This window comes from Carlito syrichta, unplaced genomic scaffold (assembly GCF_000164805.1).
Source record: "Carlito syrichta isolate Samal-C Ts95f unplaced genomic scaffold, Tarsius_syrichta-2.0.1 Scaffold305137, whole genome shotgun sequence".
Taxonomy (NCBI): domain Eukaryota; kingdom Metazoa; phylum Chordata; class Mammalia; order Primates; family Tarsiidae; genus Carlito; species Carlito syrichta.
In genome coordinates, this window is record NW_007249233.1 from 133,369 (window position 1) to 151,490 (window position 18,122).

General features: G+C 49.1%; 1 protein-coding gene across 3 annotated transcripts in view; it reads right to left on the minus strand.

Annotated features, from left to right (window-relative positions):
* Positions 1-18,122, minus strand: part of EYA2 (EYA transcriptional coactivator and phosphatase 2) — a 192,252-nt gene that overhangs the window by 127,086 nt on the left and 47,044 nt on the right. Inside the window, exon 3 of one of the 3 annotated variants that reach the window (XM_021713992.1) lies at positions 3,451-3,461. The exons of the other annotated variants lie outside the window; for them this stretch is intronic. Coding sequence (XP_021569667.1) covers positions 3,451-3,461 — 11 coding nt within the window. The remainder of the gene's footprint in view (positions 1-3,450; positions 3,462-18,122) is intronic. 3 annotated transcript variants of the gene reach the window in all.

The window sequence follows — 18,122 nt, forward strand, 5'->3', positions numbered from 1 at the left end:
ATAACAGCCCCCCAAAGATGTCCACACCTTAATCCCCAGAACACGTTACTTTACATGGCAGAAGGGAAGGACCTTTCAGTTGTGATTATGTTACAGCTCTTGAGATGCGAACACTATCCTGGATTATCAAGTGAGCCCGATGTCATCACAAGGGTCTTATTAAGGGGAAAGCAGGAGGGTCAGAGCCAGGGAGCAGCAGGGGCCTGGACACAGCAGTGGTTGAGGCGATATCGTCTGAAGATGGGGATGGGCATGAGCCAGTGCATGTGCACGCGGGCAGCCTCCCAAAGGTAGAAAACATGTCCTTCTGTACAGTTTCCAGGATGAAACAGCCTGTGGACACTTGATTTAGAGTTTTTTTTTTTTAGTTGGAGTCTCATTCTGTTGCCCAGGCTAGAGTGGACATCCTGCCCCAATGTTATCTTATTTTTGTCTTCACAATAATCTAGGGGAAACAGATACCATCCTCCTCTCTGACCATCTTAAACATAAGAAAATCAAAGCTCAGAGACGCCAAGTAACAGGCTCAAGGTGACCCAGCAGGTGAGTGGCAAGTCATCTCCAGCAGGAGCCTGGGCCTGTTCCATTTCTTCACGGGGCAGCTTGAATCTGTCTGACCCTTTCTGCAAAACACACAGAGCAGCTGATCCCTGGAAATCATCTTAACAGTCGACACTTAAGCAGTGACATATTTCACAGTGGCAAACTGGTCCAGAGTGCAGCCTGGGCTGGACTTGCTGTGGCTAGCCGCAGCCACCTGGTGACACATTTTGAGCAGGTCAGGGGATTGACCTAGGAAAGGAAGGCCAGCACTAGATCTGTATGCTTGGCTCGGAGGACGTGACCTCAGCCCGCCCCCAACACGAGCCTTCCATCAAGGTTTGCCCCGGGCATCTGCACTAAGGAAGCGCCACGAGGGCTGGGAATCCCAGCGGGCGAAGATGGTGAGAAACACAGACTCTGTCATCCTTGGGCATGCCCGCATGTTGGCTCCCCTTCTGAGCCGAGGGCAGAGCCTGGCGACTGCCCACAGAGTCCATTCTTTCCTCCTCTCTCACGGTGACAAAGCTCACAAATTTTAGCTGGACCTGTGACCATCCAACAAAGATTGTCTCTCAACTTCCCTTGCAGGTAGGTCTTGCCAAGGGACCAAGATCTTGCCAATGCGCATGGTCTGCAACATTGGGTGGCGTCCTCAAGGGAGAGAGTGGCCCTCTCTTTCCTCTAGTCCTCCTTCCCTCTGGCTGGACTAGGACATGGTGATGAGTCGCCCTGGGTACTATAGATGGAAGGTTTGTGTTCCCCCCACACTCACATGTGGAAACCCAGTCCTTACTGTGACAGCATCTGGTGGTGGGTGGTGACTAGGTCAGGAGAGTGAAGCCCTCGGGATTGGTGCCCTTATAAATGGGGGAGTGAAGAACTCTTTTTCCCCATTTTTGTTTTAGGCCATTCAAGGACACAGCAAAAGGAGGAGAGCCCTGACCCGACCTGACCACGCTGGCACCCTGATCTGGGACATCCCAGCCTCTGGAACTGTGAGAAATAAATGTCTGTTGGTTACAAGCCACCCCGTCTACAGCATTCTATTCCAGCAGCCCTGATGGACTAGGACAGTAGGTCACATAGGAGATGCAAAGATGCAGGATTGTGGAGAAATGAGAGGGGCGGAGTCTGGATCTATCTCTGTGACACCCAGACTGGTACCTACGAGAGGAATAAACCGCTGTCCCAGGGAGCCATTGCCAATTTTGGTTTTTGTTATAGCAGCTGCACATCCTCTCTAATCCTATTCCCAAACCCTCACATGCCACACAGAAAGACAGGCCTGCCCGCTTCCTGACACAAGCTCTCTTGGTTCCACAGCGATTCCATGGCTTACATAGATGGCTACGAAAAGAAGTTGAGAAAAAAAGCAGAAGCAACCTAAGATAGGCATTCCGCTCATGGCAAATCCAGGTGTGCTGTGTACCAGCCTCTCTGGAACCTTGTAAGACATTTTAAGACAGGATGTGGGCCGGCATGGTGGCGTGTGCCTGTAGTCGTAGCTACTCAAGAAGCTGAGGTGGGAGGATTGCTTGAGCCCAGGAGGTCGAGGCTGCGGTGAGTTATGATCACACCACTCCAGTGATAGAATGGGTGATAAAACGAGACTCTGCCTTTTTTTTTTTCTTTTGAGTTGGGGGTCTCACTCTGTCACCCAGGTTGGAGCGCAGTGTCACAATCACGGCTCACTGCAGCCTCAAACTCCTGGGCTCAAGCGATCCTCCTACCTCAGCCACCCAAGTAGCTAGGACTACGGGTGTACACCACCAAAAATTTTTTTGATTTTTTTTTGTAGAGACAAGGTCTCATTACTTCATCTAGGCTGGTCTTGAACTCTTAGGCTCAAGCAATCCTCCTGCTTTGGCCTCCAAAAGTGCCAGGATTATAGGTGGGAGTCACTTGGCTAGGACACTCTGTCTTTAAAAAAAAAAAGGTATGGGAAACCTCTTCAAATATAACTGCCAAGAACTCCTCTGATCCCTGTATGCGTATGCTGCTCTCACATCTAATGGTGGATCATCTTTGCTCTCTTCTTGAATCTGGGATGGCCTTGTGACTTGCTTGACGAATAGCAAGTAGCAGAAAGAATGTTCTGGGATTTCTGAGCCCAGGCCTTCAGAGAGCTGGCGGTTTTGCCTTCTTTTCCTTGGAACCTAGCACCATGCAGTAAGGAAGCAGGCTAGACATCTGAAGGAAGAGAGTCCATCCTTCAGGGGAACAGAGTCCATGTGGGGGACAGCCAAAGTGCCGCAGCCACCTGTCAAATGAGCTGCCAACCTTCTTGGGCATCTCAGCTGAACACAGCTGTGTGAATGGCCCCAGTTACCACCACGAAGAACAGAAAACCACACAGCTGAGCCCAGTCAACCCAAGAAATCGTGAGAAATAACACATTGTTGCTGTTTTAAGCCACTAAGTTTTGGGATGTTTTGTTACACCGCAATAACAAGTTCATGCCCAGTAGGTGTTACATTTTTCTTTGTGTTTCCCTAGACTCAGTTACAGTTCTTCGAGGCCCCTCATCCTCTCCCTTCATAGCAATGACCACAACGGCAAGGGTTCAAGTAGGCACATGATGATCTGCTTAGCACCTTCCTGCCTCACTAGACTGGTACAGGGAGAAGCAGTGTATTTACGGGTGCTTGGGAGTTTCTCAATCCTGGAATCAGAGATTCAGAACCGGGTTCTGCCACTCCCTGTATTGTGTGATTGTCCCAAAGTGACCAAGTCACTTTGCCTCCCTGTGACCCAACTTGCCCATTTGCAAAATGGGAGAAATAGGAGTAATCACAGGATTTTTGTGAGAGGAAATGAGGGAATTTAGTTAAGCACCTGGCATGTCCTCCATAAATACTTGTTGAGTGAAGGAATTGGAAAGCTAATAGAGGTCTACAAACACATGACGGCTGAATGAGCTGAGTGCTCTAAGGAGGCTTCTCCGTGAGACCTGAGCTCAGCCACCTGGTTGAAAGGTGCCGCTTGTCCCCCTGCATCTTCCTGATGACTGTTTTATTCTCCATTGTAGTGTTTATCACCCTACAATATAATGTACTTATTCTATGGCAAATGTTGGTTTTTGTCTTTACCATCACAAAAGTAGATCTTTGTGTATTTTGTTCATGGATGCATCTCAAGTGCTTAGAACAATGCCCGGCACACAGTGGGTGTCAACAAACCTTTGTTGAATGAATGAATGAATGAATGAATGAATGTAAGAGGTGTTCATGGGTATCCACGGATCTTGGAAGAGTGGACACACGCACATGGAAAGCAACCCCCTTGGAAGGAGACTCCTCACTTCCTCAAGACACATTAGTGCCATGTGTTGATGATGGTCTGGACAACTACCTAAGTCCATGCCAACTTGGACATGAAGGATGCCTGGAATTGTAGAAAATCAAGAGCAGTGCTCCACTGGGGAGGACTGTGTAGCTAAACCGTGCCCACTTCTGTTCTGTACCAACAAGGCCTGTGAATGCCCTCTCTCCAAAAACCACTGATTTAAGTCTGTGCGTGAAAGGATTTTGTGTCACTGGACAACTTCCTTTGGGTCCTCGAACCTCACAGCCTTGAACAATTCTTCCTGATCACTGCAAAAATGAGATAATTACTCAAAAACTGCCCAGCATCGATTGGGAAGGTGTCAACTTCTGTCAACCCTCTCCTATCGGACAATGAAAATGGCAACGACAATGGTGATGATGATACAGTGACATTAGCTGAGAGCGTATTATGTGTCAGGGAAGTTTCTGCGAGCCTTGTATGTATTAACTCCTTTAATCTCATAACAATTCTATGAAGTGCATATTGTCATCAGTTCACTGAACAGAAGAGAATACTGTAGAACAGAGAGGTTAAAAAACTTGTCCAAGGCCACCCAGCTAGGAAGTGATGGGGAAAAAAAAATGCGAAGTTGGGCCAGGTCACGGATGAGAGGCGAGACACTGCCTTCTGGATGCGGTGTTGTGGGAAGGGTGCCAAGAGGCCACACAAAAGGACGTGCCCTCCTTCCCTGACCACGGGTGGCTGGGGAGAAGAAAGACTGACTCTGGTGACTTCCGGTCCTCGGCCGCTGCTGGAAAGCACCTGACACATTCCTCCCCAGACGCCTGCACATGTGCCTTCCCCTTTTCAAGCACTCCCTTTCCACGGCTCCCTGCCGGTGCCTCCTGTCGCCCTGAAGTCTCCATCTGCCTGCGATGAACTTGCATTCCCCTGCAATAAGTCTGCCAGTAAAAACAAAAGTGGCCCCAACATGCAGAAGTTCACAGAGAAGCCATTTTAAGGGAAAATACAACATTCAGACTCTCAGGCCCAGCACGCCATAAGAGGGGGGGTAGGGCGTTCTTTTGGGGCAGCTCTGTGGAGCTAGAAGGGGGCTGAGGGCTTAATCCTCCTCTTCCCCTTCTCTCCTTTTCTCTTTAAGCATTTATAGTTGCCTAACGGGCTGCCTACCAGTATCCATTTCCTCCCTGCTCCTGCTAAAAGAAGCCGTCTTGGACCAGCAACACACCCAGGTGAAAAAGACCACTTCTCTATTCCCCGGGCGGCCAGGGGTGGCTGTATGACATGGATCCAGCCATTCGAGCAAAACCTAAATTTTTTAGTTTTCCTGGTTATGGCACTGCTCCTTCTTGGCTTCCTCTTCTGACAGCCTGGAATGTGGAGGTGAGCACTGGAGGTGAAGCAACTATTCTGTGGCCATGAGGGGACAGGTAGAAAATGAAATCGAGAGTCCAAGTACAGCAGGGTAGACGGCCTTGGAGAGCAGGGACACTGGGCTCTCTGTGGGTTGTGCTGAATGAACTCTAAGTGAAAATGTGTGCCTGGCGCTGTGGGTTCTACGAGATAAGGATGGTTCCTGCCACCTGGGAGCTCAAATATAGCCTGACTCCCATGCTTCAGAGATGGAGAAATTGAGGTTCTGCGGTTGCATGACCAGGGTCAGATATGAATGTGTAACAAAGACAGGATTAGAACCCAGACCTATGTCCTAAGTCCAGTTTTGCTGACGTGTGACAGAAACCCCCTTGGTGATGCTAAAGTTACTTTTACAGGACTCCCTTTTAAATTCTCTTTTAATCTATCTCATAGGTAGCCTAGCTTAGTGGTTAACAGCTTGCACTCTGGGGGTAGACCGCTTGGGCCCAAATCCTGGCTTTGCTACTCACTTTCTGGGTGACATGGCACCTATGATGGGACCTCTCTGGCCCCAGTTTCCTCCTCTGCAAAATGGAGGAAATAATTTCTTTTTTTTTTTTTGAGTTGGAGTCTCACTCTGTCGCCCAGACTGGAGTGCAGTGGCCGCTCCCAGCCACCGCAGCCTCGGCCTGCTGGGCTCCGGCGATCCTTCCGCCTCAGTCTTCCAAGTAGCCGGAATTACAGGCATACGCCACCACGCCCAGCTGATTTTTTGATTTATTGTAGAGATGAGGTCTCGCTGCCCAGGCGGGTCTCGAACCCGCGGGCTCAGGCAATCCACTCACCTCAGCCTCCCAAAGGCGCGGGATTACAGGCTGAGCCACTGAGCCTGGCTGGAGGCAATAATTTCTATCTCACACAGTAGTTGTGAATACTTCATGAGGTAGCACCTGGAGGACAGTATTTAGTGAATATTAATTACTTCTGGGTTGTCAGGCATGGTGGCTCATGCCTGACATCCCAGCACTTTGGGAGGCTGAGGCATGAGGACTGCTTGAGCCCAGGAATTTGAGACCAGCCTGGGCAACAGAGTGAGACCTTATCTCCACAAAAAATAAAAAAAATTAGCTGGACTTGGTGGTGCACACCTGTAGACCCAGCTACTTGGGAGGCTGATGCAGGAGAATTGCTTGAGTCCCAGAATTTGAGGCTGCAGTGAGCTACTGCCTAGGCAACAGAGTGAGACCTTGACTAAGGAAAAAAAAAAAAAAAAAGATTCCTGGCCTAAGGAGAAAATCTCTAAAGCTCCCTAATCTCTCTTTGTGGTTAAGACAATAGTCTTCAGATTTGCAGCATTGGTTAGAGTTTAATCATACTGTTTTATTTTTATTGAATTTATTTTTATCAATTACCTTCCACTTTTGGCAAATGATACTGGCTTTTTGTTTAAGGCAATATTATTTTTAAATGAATTTGTTTTTAAACCAAAAGAAGCTTGTAAATTGAAAAAAAAATCAAATACTAGTACAGGTGGCACTTAGATATGACAAAATCATGAATAGTATATTCAAGTGCCTGAAGTTTGGGAAACACTAGACCAAGGGAGAAATATCTGAGCACCCATCCTGCAACTCTCCCACTCATGGTCACAGCAGACATCACTAGTTGATCCCTGTACACCTTCCAGCTGAGTCCAAAGGGCCTCAGATGTTCACTGAATGAAATTCATCAGTGGCTTCCTCGATTGGTCCAATTCTTTCAGAGAGAATTCAGAACCCGACACCATAAACCAGTGGTGAAAACTGCAGATCAGAGTGGACTGTTCACAGTTGCTGAAAGTTATGAGTCCCAGCAGGTTTAGAATGGGCTTTCTACCATTTGTATAAAAAATGTCTGATATACGAAGGGGGGACCTAAAAAACCTGGAATTATGTTTTGGAGGGTGGGCCCCTTGTGGTACAGACTTCGTCTCCTAGGTAAGTGTTCTAGGAACCCATCGGCATCAGTGTACCGGAGAGTGTTGTTGTGAGAGGCTGTGTTCGGCTTCAGTGAATTTTTTTTGGAGATTCTTTCAACGTTTTTGTCCATTTCATGACAGGTGATTTACAAGAACAACGCGTAAACGGAACTGAGTGTTCACCATTTTTGGACCAAAGGTGGCATGACCCTTGTGCCCCACCCTCCCTGTTCATCTGATCTTGTCCCGGGCGATTTTTTTTGTTGTTCCCTGGATGAAAAAAGTCCTCAGAGGGAAACGTATTGCCAAGGTGGAAGAGGTGAAACAAAATATGACAGAAGCACTAAAAGGCATCCAAATGGACGGGTTCAAAAACTGTTTTGAGCAGTGGAAAAGGCATCCTGATAGGTGTATTACATCAAACAGAGAGTACTTGAAAGGTGACCGAAGTGAAAACATGTTAAGAATAAATACACAATTTTTAATAAATAAATTCTGGATTTTTTGGCCCCCCTTTGTGCATGGATGCTTAGGTGTGCACAGATGACCTCTTAAGGATACAGAAGAAACTGGTGGTGAGGCTGCTGGGGGTTGGGAGCGGGAGAAAGATGTAGCTGCCACCTCTGGGTCATGCAAATGTGTTAACTATTCAAAAACATCATTAAATGTATCATTAAAGGGAAGGGCATGGGGATGGGAGATTTTCTGGTGGGTCAGAGTTGCCAAAGTTTCTTTCCTGAAGATTGAAGGGTCCTTTAAACGCTGGAGAATAGAAATTGGGTTTGGCCAGGCATGGTGGCTCATGCCTGTAATCCCAGCACTTTGGGAGGTGGAGGTGAGAAGATTGCCTGAGTCCAGGAGTTTGGGACCGGCCTGGGCAACTTGGTGAGACCTCATCTCTACAATAAATCGAAAAATTAGCTGAGTGTGGTGGCATGTGCCCATAGTTCCGGCTACTTGGAGGACTGAGTCCCGTAAGTCGAGGCTGCAGTGGCCCTGAGCGTGCCACTGCCCTCCAGCCTGGGCAACAGTGTGAGACCCCAACTCAAAAAAAATAAAAAGAAATCGTGTTTGTCTATAGAATTCTAATGCCCAGGGGCTGGTTGGGGTGGCAGCTGAGCTCCAGTCCTGCTGCTTATCTAACTTCCCTGGAGGGTGGCTTATCCTCCAGCCAGGCCCAAGCATCTTGCCTGCTAGGACCTCACAGGGTGCCTCTGACCACCTGTAGCTCTGAGCACGACTGAGATGCCCATGTTAAACCCGTGGTGAGCCCCTAGCAATAAGCCCCTGGATAGATAAGCCCTCAATCACAGTGATTTACAGGTTTTTCACCACCCCCTCCAATTCCCATTTCTAGTGACAGTTCAACATAGTGATGACATTGTCTCTGGGCCAGAAAGCCAGGCTCAGACCCAAGCTTTACCACTTCCTAGCTGTGTATCCTCAAGTAAGTTGCTTGACGTCTCTGTGCTTCCCTCCCTACCTGCTGGGTTGCTGGGATCAGAGGTGCCGCTCGTGTAATGCAGTTAGAGCCGTTGCTGCCAAGTGGCTGTGATAGTTACTGTGTAACGACAGCGTGTGACAGAACAGGAAAGGACAAAAGCAGTGGTGGTCGCATGTGCTGAGTGTCTCTGAGGGCCAGGTCCAGTCCCGAGCCCCTGACTCGACTTCCCACTAGTCCTTAGATCAGCTTTACGGGGTAGGTACAGCAATCTGCAGTCCACAGATTGGAAAACTGAGGCTCAGACTCAGGAACTTGCCCGAGGTTGTCCACTCAGGAAGACGTGGAGATGGGCTCTAAGCAGAGCACACCGTCTGCAGAGACTGCACTGTCCCCATTGCCCTATGGAACGGTGTTTGCAAACTGGGCATGACCGTGACATGAAGTTAGCAGGTCTAACCACCATGGTAGGAAAGATACCTTCCATGCTTACAGCGGCAAACTTCTGCCTGGTGGGGCCTTCACCGAGTGCGGCTAATAAGCATCGGCATCTATTAAGTAACCTAATCTTCACAACAGTCCTATGAGATGAAGCAGAGAGGGCACAGAGAAGTAAAGCGATTTCCCATGGTCACACAGCTGACAGCAAGACCAGGATTCGAACCCAAGCAGGCTGGCTCCAGAAGTGATGCCTTTTAGCACATCAAGATATCCTGCCTTAGCAGCAGAGAAAAAGAGAATTAAAAAGACAGAATCTATCTCAGGTATTGAGAGTGCCTGTTATTTTGTTGCTACTTTGTTTCAACTCTGGGTATACCCATGCCCAAGTGCTTGCTCACGGTCAAAATACAGACTGCGCCGGGCTCGGTGGCTCAGCCTGTAATCCCGCGCCTTTGGGAGGCTGAGGTGAGTGAATTGCCTGAGCCCTCATCTCTACAATAAATCAAAAAATCAGCTGGGCGTGGTGGCGCATGCCTGTAATTCCGGCTACTCGAAAGACTGAGGCGGAAGGATCGCCGGAGCCCAGCAGGCCTAGGCTGCGGTGGCTGGGAGCGGCCACTGCACTCCAGTCTGGGCGACAGAGTGAGACTCCAACTCAAAAAACAAAACAAAACAAAACAAAATACACACTGCATTTCTTTCTTTCTTTCTTTTTTTGAGTTGGGTCTCACTGTTGCTCAGGCTGGAGTACAGTGGCACGATCACAGCTCACTACAGCCTCAAACTCCTGGGTTCAAGGATCCTCCCACCTCAGCCTCCCAAGTGGCTGGGACTACAGGTGCACGCTGCCACGCTTGGCTAAATTGTAGATTTTTTGTAGAGACAAGGTCTTACTATGCTGCCCAGGCTGGTCTCGAACTCCTGGGCTCGAACTGCCTCGGCCTCCCAAAGTGCTGAGATTACAGGTGCCCAGCATGCATTTCTTTTTGAGGGTCTAGATTAGGGGACAGGAGAACATTTTCCGTAAAGGGTCAGGTGGTAAACAAGTCGTGCTTTGGTCATGTGGTCTCTGGTTGCAACGACTCAATCCTGGCTTTGTAATACAAAAGCAGCTACAGATAAATAAATGCATTGGTGGGGCTGTGTGCCGATAAAACTTTATTTGTAGACACTGAAATTTGAAGTTGTGTATCATTTCCACATGACATGAAATAGTCTTGTTTTGATTTTTTTCCCTCAACCACCTGAAAACGTAAAACTCATTTTTAGCTCACAGACTGTACAAGAACAGACAGCAGGCAGGTCTGGCCTCGGGCTGCAATCACCTGGCCTTGGGCTGCAATCACCTACACCTGGTTTACGTCAAGAGACAGAAACTCACCAGGCTCGGTGGCTCAGCCTGCATTCCCGCGCCTTGGGAGGCTGAAGTGAGTGGATTGCCTGAGCCCGCGGGTTCGAGACCCGCCTGAGCAACTTGGCGAGACCTCATCTCTACAATAAATCAAAAAATCAGCCAGGCGTGGTAGCTCATGCCTGTAATTCCGGCTACTCAGAAGGCTGAGGCGGAAGGATCACCAGAGCCCAGTGGGTTACTTCCTTCCTGGTCCCCCAGTGGAGGAGTCTCCAAGCAATAGATTCTCCTGGAGCCTGTTGTGGCCCAGTGGGTTGAGTCTGCAGTGGCCCGGAGTGGCCACTGCACTCCAGTCTGGGCGACAGAAAAAAGAGTCAGAAACTCACTGCTACGGAGGTTTTTTTTCAACATCTACTCTGAAAAAAGATCAATGCTACTTTTTTTGGTTTTTTTTTTTTTTCCTGTTTCTGGAAGCCCCTCTTCTCTTTATAAAGGTCCCTTGGGAGATAGGCGCTGCATGATTCCATTTGCATGAGTAATCTAAAACACTCATCCCCGTAGACATGGAATAGTGGCAGCTGGGGGCTGGGGAGAGGAAGGCATGGGGACCAGAGAGAGAGAGAGATAGGGGGACAGGGAGGAGGGACTGGGGCGAGGGAGACATGGGGACTGGGGAGGGAGACATGGGGATGGGAGAGGGAGACAAGGGGGCTGAGGGGGGTGGGAGACATGGGGGATGGGGGAGAAAGACATGGGAGTTGGGGGGAGGGACACATGGTGGGTGGTTGCTCCATGGATATAGTTTCTGTTGGGCAAGATGAGAAAGTGCGGGAGACCTGGTGCACAAGCTCGAGTGTGCAGTGGACACCTAAGGACTCACACCTGCGGGTGGTTAAGACGGTCTGTGTCATACCACAATGAACATACAGGGGCCCCCTTGGGTTGGCTCTGCCCTCCGTAGACTGGTCTCAGGAGTGTTCTTGTGGGTGGAAGCAGTCCTCGGTTTGTCCCACTGGAAGTGTGTGACTCCCCTGCATGGCTGGGGACACAGGAGGCCCTTCCCACCTTGACCTTTGACCCTGTTGCCTTGGGCCACAGGAACCACAAGTCTCCCAGCCTGGGGGGGATGGGTCTGCTTCCACTTTTTCCCTTTCACTGGGTCTGTATCCCCCCTACTGTGGTCACTTCCTTCCTGGTCCCCCAGTGGAGGAGTCTCCAAGCAGCAGATTCTCCTAGAGCCTGTCGTGGCCTGAATTGTGGCCCTCCAAAGCCCAGAAGGTGACCCTCTTTGGTAACAGGGTCTTTGAAGATACGATGGCAGTAGGGTGGGAGATGTGACCCTCCTGGATCAGGGTGGGTCTTAAATGCCATGAGGATATCCTCACACGAGTCAGGAGAGGACCCTAGAGACAAAGAGAGGGGAGGCGGAGGCTGGAGTGAAGTGTCCACAAGCTAAGCACTCCCAGGTTTACCAGCAGCTGGGAGAACTGGGGAAGGATTCCCTCCAGAGCTGTTGGAAGGGGCATGGCACTGCCACCCCTGGATTTCAGGCTTCTGGCCGCCAGGGTGGTGAAGGAATACATTTTTGTTTTAAGCGACCAAGTTTGTGGCGATTTTTTCCAGGAGCCTTAGGAAAGTGACACTGCTCAGGTCAGATGCCGTCCTGTCTCCTACCCCTCCCACGCCACCTGGGGACAAAGCCCAAGCCCTCAGGGTCTACCTGGCCTGGCCTTGGTGTAGCCACCTCACTTCCCTCTTCCCTCACGACCTCCCTTCCAGTCACGTGGGTGTCTTTGCTGTACCCCGGACCCTTGCAGTGCTGTTTCTTGCCTGGGCCTCCCGTCAGGCTTACATCCTCTCTTTCTATCTTTGCTTAAAGTCACCCTCATATCTGGGCTTCCCCTGATACCTCTCCCCTCTCTAAAACCACCAGCTTCCCAGGCCTCTCCCTTGCTTCTTTTTCCCCCCTGCATGAATCCATTGCTTTCAGAAATGCTATGAATTTTACTTACAATGAAAAAAACAAAACAAAACAGAAAAACCCATCTTTCTCCTCCTGTCAGAACGTGAGCTCAGCCAAAGCAGAGTTTTCTCCTATTTTGTCCCTGCTGGAGCCCTGATGCTTATGAACAGTGGATGCAATGAACACATCCTTGCCGAATGACCAGTACATGTGATTGGAAGGACGACTGTCCCCTCCCTCCCAAGATGCCCAGCCCTAGTCTCAGGACCTGTGGACATGTCGGGTTACGTGTGTGAAAGAAGGAAGTCAGGGTTTCAGATGGAGTTGGGCTGCTCCGCAGCTGACCCTCAAACAGGAAGGCTGGCTTTGATGGCCCAGGGAGCTGAATTTAATCGCAAGGGTCCTTAAACGTGGCAGAGAAAGGCAGAAGGAAGAGCCAGAGAGACGTGACTCCAGGAGACGTGAGCGCCAGGACAGGGCAGGATTCGACTCCCAGTAGTAGGCTTGGAGGAGGGGCCTCCAAACTGAGGAAGGAGGTCATTCCCCTACACCTCGCTCAAGTCCAGAGAGACTTTTGAGGTTCAGAACGGTAAGAGAGCATGGTTGTGTCGTCCGAAGCCACCACGGTAGTCTGTCACCGCAGTCATGGAAAACTGATACGATAAGTAATAATACTCCTGAAATGTCGTGCTTCTTCCAAGCCACGACTGTTCTCAGTGTTACGTAGGCTTTGACTCATTTGTCACAACAACCTACGGGTGATGGTGGTGGTGGTAGGGGTGGGTGGGGTGGAGGGCGCTCCAACCCGCTGCATATTACAAGTGTGGAAACTGAGGCTCGGGAAAACACAGCTGCTTGCCCATCACCTGGCTCCTGAATGACAGAGCCGGGATTTGAGCTCGGGCAGTCTGGGTTTGGAGGCCACGTGGTTATGCAGGTGGCAGGAGGGGCTGTGTGCAAAGCCGTGGGGCCTGCCAGAAGGGAATAATTAAGACAAGAATAATCAAGACAAGAGCTCTTGATTCGGGCTGTCTGGAGAAGAGCCCCGATGGCACTGGGTCAGGTTGCACTGAACCCTGAGGCCGGCGCACGCTCCCCCCGTCTGCATTAACAGAAACATCCTCTGTATTTCGAATCAAGTGGGAAAAGTTATTAAACACACTGCGATCAAAACACAAGCCCTGTGTTGCCGCATCTGCTCACAAGACCCTCCTAGACCTGCCTGGCGGTGTCCAAGGGTACCAGAATCCTGGGCTGATTGGAAATGACCGCTTCTGTTGGTCAATACTGTAGGGTCACAACACATACACACACAATGATAGTCTGCCTTTGCTTAAACGTTGCATGCTTGTTTCATAGGGAGTTTTAGAACTTCACTTTGACTTTTATTTTTAATTCTTTTAGAGACAGGGTCTCACTCTGTCACCCAGACTGGAGTGCAGTGGCACGGTCACAGCTCACCACAGCCTCGACATCCTGGGCTCAAGTTATCCTCCGGGCTCAAGCTATCCTCCAGCCTCAGCCTCCCCAGTAGCTGGGACTACAGGCACATGCCATCATGCCTGGCTGATTTTGTAAATTTGTAGAGATAGGGTCTCTTTATGTTGCCTTGACTGGTCTCGAATTCTTGGCCTCAAGTGATCCTCCCGCCTCGGTATCCTGAAGTGCTGGGATTACCGGCGTGAGCTACTGTGCCTGGACAACTTTGACTATTTTAAATTGTGCATCAAAATGGTTATCGCCCTGACTGAGTTTTTTGGTACTCCCTGATGTGTTGCACCTGGGCCAATGGTTCGCTTGACTTACCCTCGATCCGGCCTGCCATCCTTTCTTGGAGCCTCAGTTTTCTCATCTGCCAAATAGCCAACAACTTGCCGCAAGCACCGACGTGATGCCTAACAGTGTAACGACAGGCCAAGTGCTCAGCCTGGTCCCTGGCCCCAGAATCCTTCATTCCATGTTAGCTATTTTTATGATCTCTCAGCACCTGTTGCTACGTTGGCCACGAATTCACGGTAGCCATGATCAGGCTTGGATGACTAGCCATTTGCCAAATGCTGAATGTTAGGACACATCATTAAGCATCCCTGCCTCAGGGTTCCAGGCTGCCATTAGAGAGGGGAGGACAGGGGCGCACGCTGGAGAGACACTTATTATGTTTATTATGAATTTTTTTTCCCTTGGGGAAGGGGTGGCGGGTGGTGGCAGACAGAAGGGGCTGGTTTGAAAACAATAAAGTCAATTTGGTATGGTCTGCTTCGGTGTTTTGGGATCTTTGAAAGAGATATTGTATGGCTGCGGGAGGGGGTGGTCAGGAAGGGGGTTCTATTTATACTGTAAAGAGGGGGCCCTGACCTTTGCTGGTGGTGGCCTCTTGCCGCTGAACATGCGGGGCCCCCGCCGCCACTGCCTAGACTGAGACTAATGTAAGTCAGCTGAGCAGCGGGGCCTCGGCCGACCTCTTTCGCCAGGGTGGTTTCAATTTTTGCTAAGCCCAGCCATCCCGGGGACAGGACTCAGCTCCTGCCCCCAAGCCTCCTGTTGCTCAGCCTGAGACTCTGACTGGGTGACATTTTGGGTGGAATTATGTCCCCTGAAAAGCTAAGTTCAATTCCTAGCCCCCAGGACCTGGGAATGCCATCTGATTTGGAAATAGGGTCTTTGCAGATGTTATTAAGAGGAAGTCACACTGGGTGAGGGAGTCCTCATAAAGGGAGATCTGGACCTAGACACACAGGGAGCATGCTGGGTGAGGCAGAGGCAGAGACTGGGGTGAGGCTGAAAGGGGCCAAGGATGGTCAGCACCCACCAGCAGCTACAGGAAAGCCTGGAACAGCCCCTCCCTCAGAGCTTTGAGAAGGGACCAATCTTGCCAATAGCTTGACCCTAAACTTCTAGCCTCTGGGACTGTGAGATGATAAACTTAATCTTTGTAGCCACAGTGACCATGGCGCCTCATCACAGAGGCTGCAGGAAACTGACGGGTGATGCTGCTGACTTGCTGATATTTATCATTGTCCTTTCCACCGTGGCAGAACCGGGGCCACAGGCACAAGGACAGCCTGGTCTCTGACTTACAGACTCAGGGAGACCTCCTCGCCCTGGCCCGGGGAGGCTGGGTCACCCATAGCAGAGTGCACCCCCTCTCTCGACATCACGTCTATTCAAGCAAGATATTGAACTGGATTCCTGCACACGGACTCCACCCATTCTCTGCCCCCACACACTTTTAACAACACCTCCAACCAACTGGCCTATTGTTTTATTTAATATTTCCCTGATATCAACTTCACACTGAATCTCATTTTTGCAAAATGTACTTCTGTCCTAAGCCTATCTGTAAAATCGCTCCTTGTTTTCACTTGAGTAAACTTGTCTGAGAAGACTTTATATCATTACTGTACATAGAAAATCAACACCATTTGCCATCAATGATAAATACATAGGAGTGAAAAATAGGTAGAAATCAAACGTTTTTAGTTCTATTTAAATACTATTGCCAGTCAAATACCTTAAATCTGGGGTTTGCTCTCATTTTGTTGAGAAGAAATATTTGCAAGGATTAGAGAGATATTGAAGACATATTAGCACCAAACAGAGATGTCCTTACTGACTTTATCACTGAATTAGAAAAATTGAAAGAGAGCAGAGAGGGGTGTGGGTGCCTAATCACATAACCCAGTGATGTTCAGTGTCATTTGCAGATTCCATATATAATGGTCTATTGTGCCAATGAATCAGTCAGGCGAGGTTAGGATATGCTGTGATAACAGACATCCCCGATATCTTAGTGGTTTGAATGCAGTCAATGCTGACTTAACTTCCATGGGATATGTCCACTGAGGATCAGCAGGGGCTCTGATCATTGGTGTCGCTCTGGAGCACCAGTTAAAGGAGCACCCCCTCCAATGTGAACACCAACAGAGGGGAAAGGACCCTTGAAGGGTCATATATTAGCTGATGAATGGACTTGGCCATTTCTACTCTCTACTCAGAGGCCACTGCTAGTCAGGTGCCTCTCCCCCACATCCTGCCCCATAAAGGTCAAGAAATGCAATGCTGCTGCTCTGGGTCATTTAGCACAACTTGGTATCGTGAATAGCACTAGCGGCAGCCACAGCGACTCACCCACACCCAGGGACGAGTTAACCTAGACCAACTATATTGGGAGTTGGCAAATATGGCCAGCAGACTGGCCACCTGCAATTATAAATAAAGTTTTATTGAAACACAGCTGTGTCGTGTGGCATCCTATGAGGTAGGTGTTTCTATGGCAGTGTTCATGGTACAACGGTGGTGTTGAGCAGTTGTGACTGAGATGGTATAGTCTGAAAAGCCTAAGATTCTCCTATTTGGACCTTTGTAGAAGAAGTTTGCTGACTCCTAACCTAGTTGATCTCAGCACCCTTTCTGGAACTACAAGTCTGAGATCCTGAATTATTCATTTATTTGAGTTGAGGTCTCATTCTGTCCCCCATGCTGGAGTGCAGTGGCGTGATCACAGCTCACCACAACTTTGAACCCCTGGGCTCAAGCAATCCTCCTGCCTCGGCCTCCCAAAGTGCTGGGACTATAGGTTTGAGTCACTGCACCCAGCCCCTGAGTTGTTTCTTGTCGGTCTTCTTGGTTCTAGTCTCTTGCTGCATTGTGATTGAAAATACTCCAAGGACCTCAGTCTTTAGCTAATATTGTAGATAGCTCCTCAAAAAAACAAAAACAACAAAAACACAATGGCTTGTATTTGTCACCCACATACTATATGCCGGGCACAACTGCACATATTTCATTCATTCACTTCGTCTTTACAACAATTCTATGAGGTAAGGACTATTGCCCTGCTAGCTGAAGAAGTCAAGGCACAGAAAGGTCAAGTACCTTGTACGAGGTCACACAGAGTTTTTAAAAATTTAATCTTTTGTAGAGACAGGATCTGGCTATGCTGCCCAGGCTGGTCTCAATCTCCTGGCCTCAAGCAATCCTTCTGCCTCAGCTTCCCAAACAGCCAAAATTACAGGCATGAGCCACCATGCCCAGCTGGGTTATGCAGCTTCTAAGGGGCAGAGCTGGAATCTAGGCCTTAGCTGCCTGGTTCCAGAGGCCACACACTGCCTTTTCCGCTTGGCTCTGCTGCTTGAGACTGGAGCTGGCAGGACTCCCAGGTAATGCTAGAAAGTTCACATGTGAATCTCGGTTCCATTTCTCCACAGTACCACTAGATACTGAAAACGTTTAATAAAGATTCTGACAAGATTTAAGAATGAATGGCTGGCGGGGCACAATAGCTCATGTCTGCAATACCACCAACCTGGGAGACTGAGGCGGGAGGAACACATGAGGCCAGGAGCTGGAGACCAGCTTGGGCAACATAGCGAGACCCCATCTCTACAAAAAACAAAGAAATTAGCTGGGTTTGGACAATAAGTTCTATGGTTACCCTCAATCATGAAATTATCAAATACAAAGAGATGCCTTTTTCTTCATTTTAATCCGATTGTTTACATTGCATTCTGGGAAGCAAAGCAAACCAGAAACTCAGGATTTTATTAAATTGCATTTTAACACATTTACTATCTATCCTTAAGAAAGAGGAAGTATCCCACACTGCACAATGACATGAGTACAGATATATACTTTGTGGCACTGTCTATTAAATCTAGGGATGGCAAACTTTCCTGTGAAGGGCCAGAAAAATTTCTTCATGGCACTTCTGTGGTGTTTCCCAGTGATTCCACAGTGAATATTTAATACTTTAAAGTCAAACAAAAAACTCTATTATTAAAAA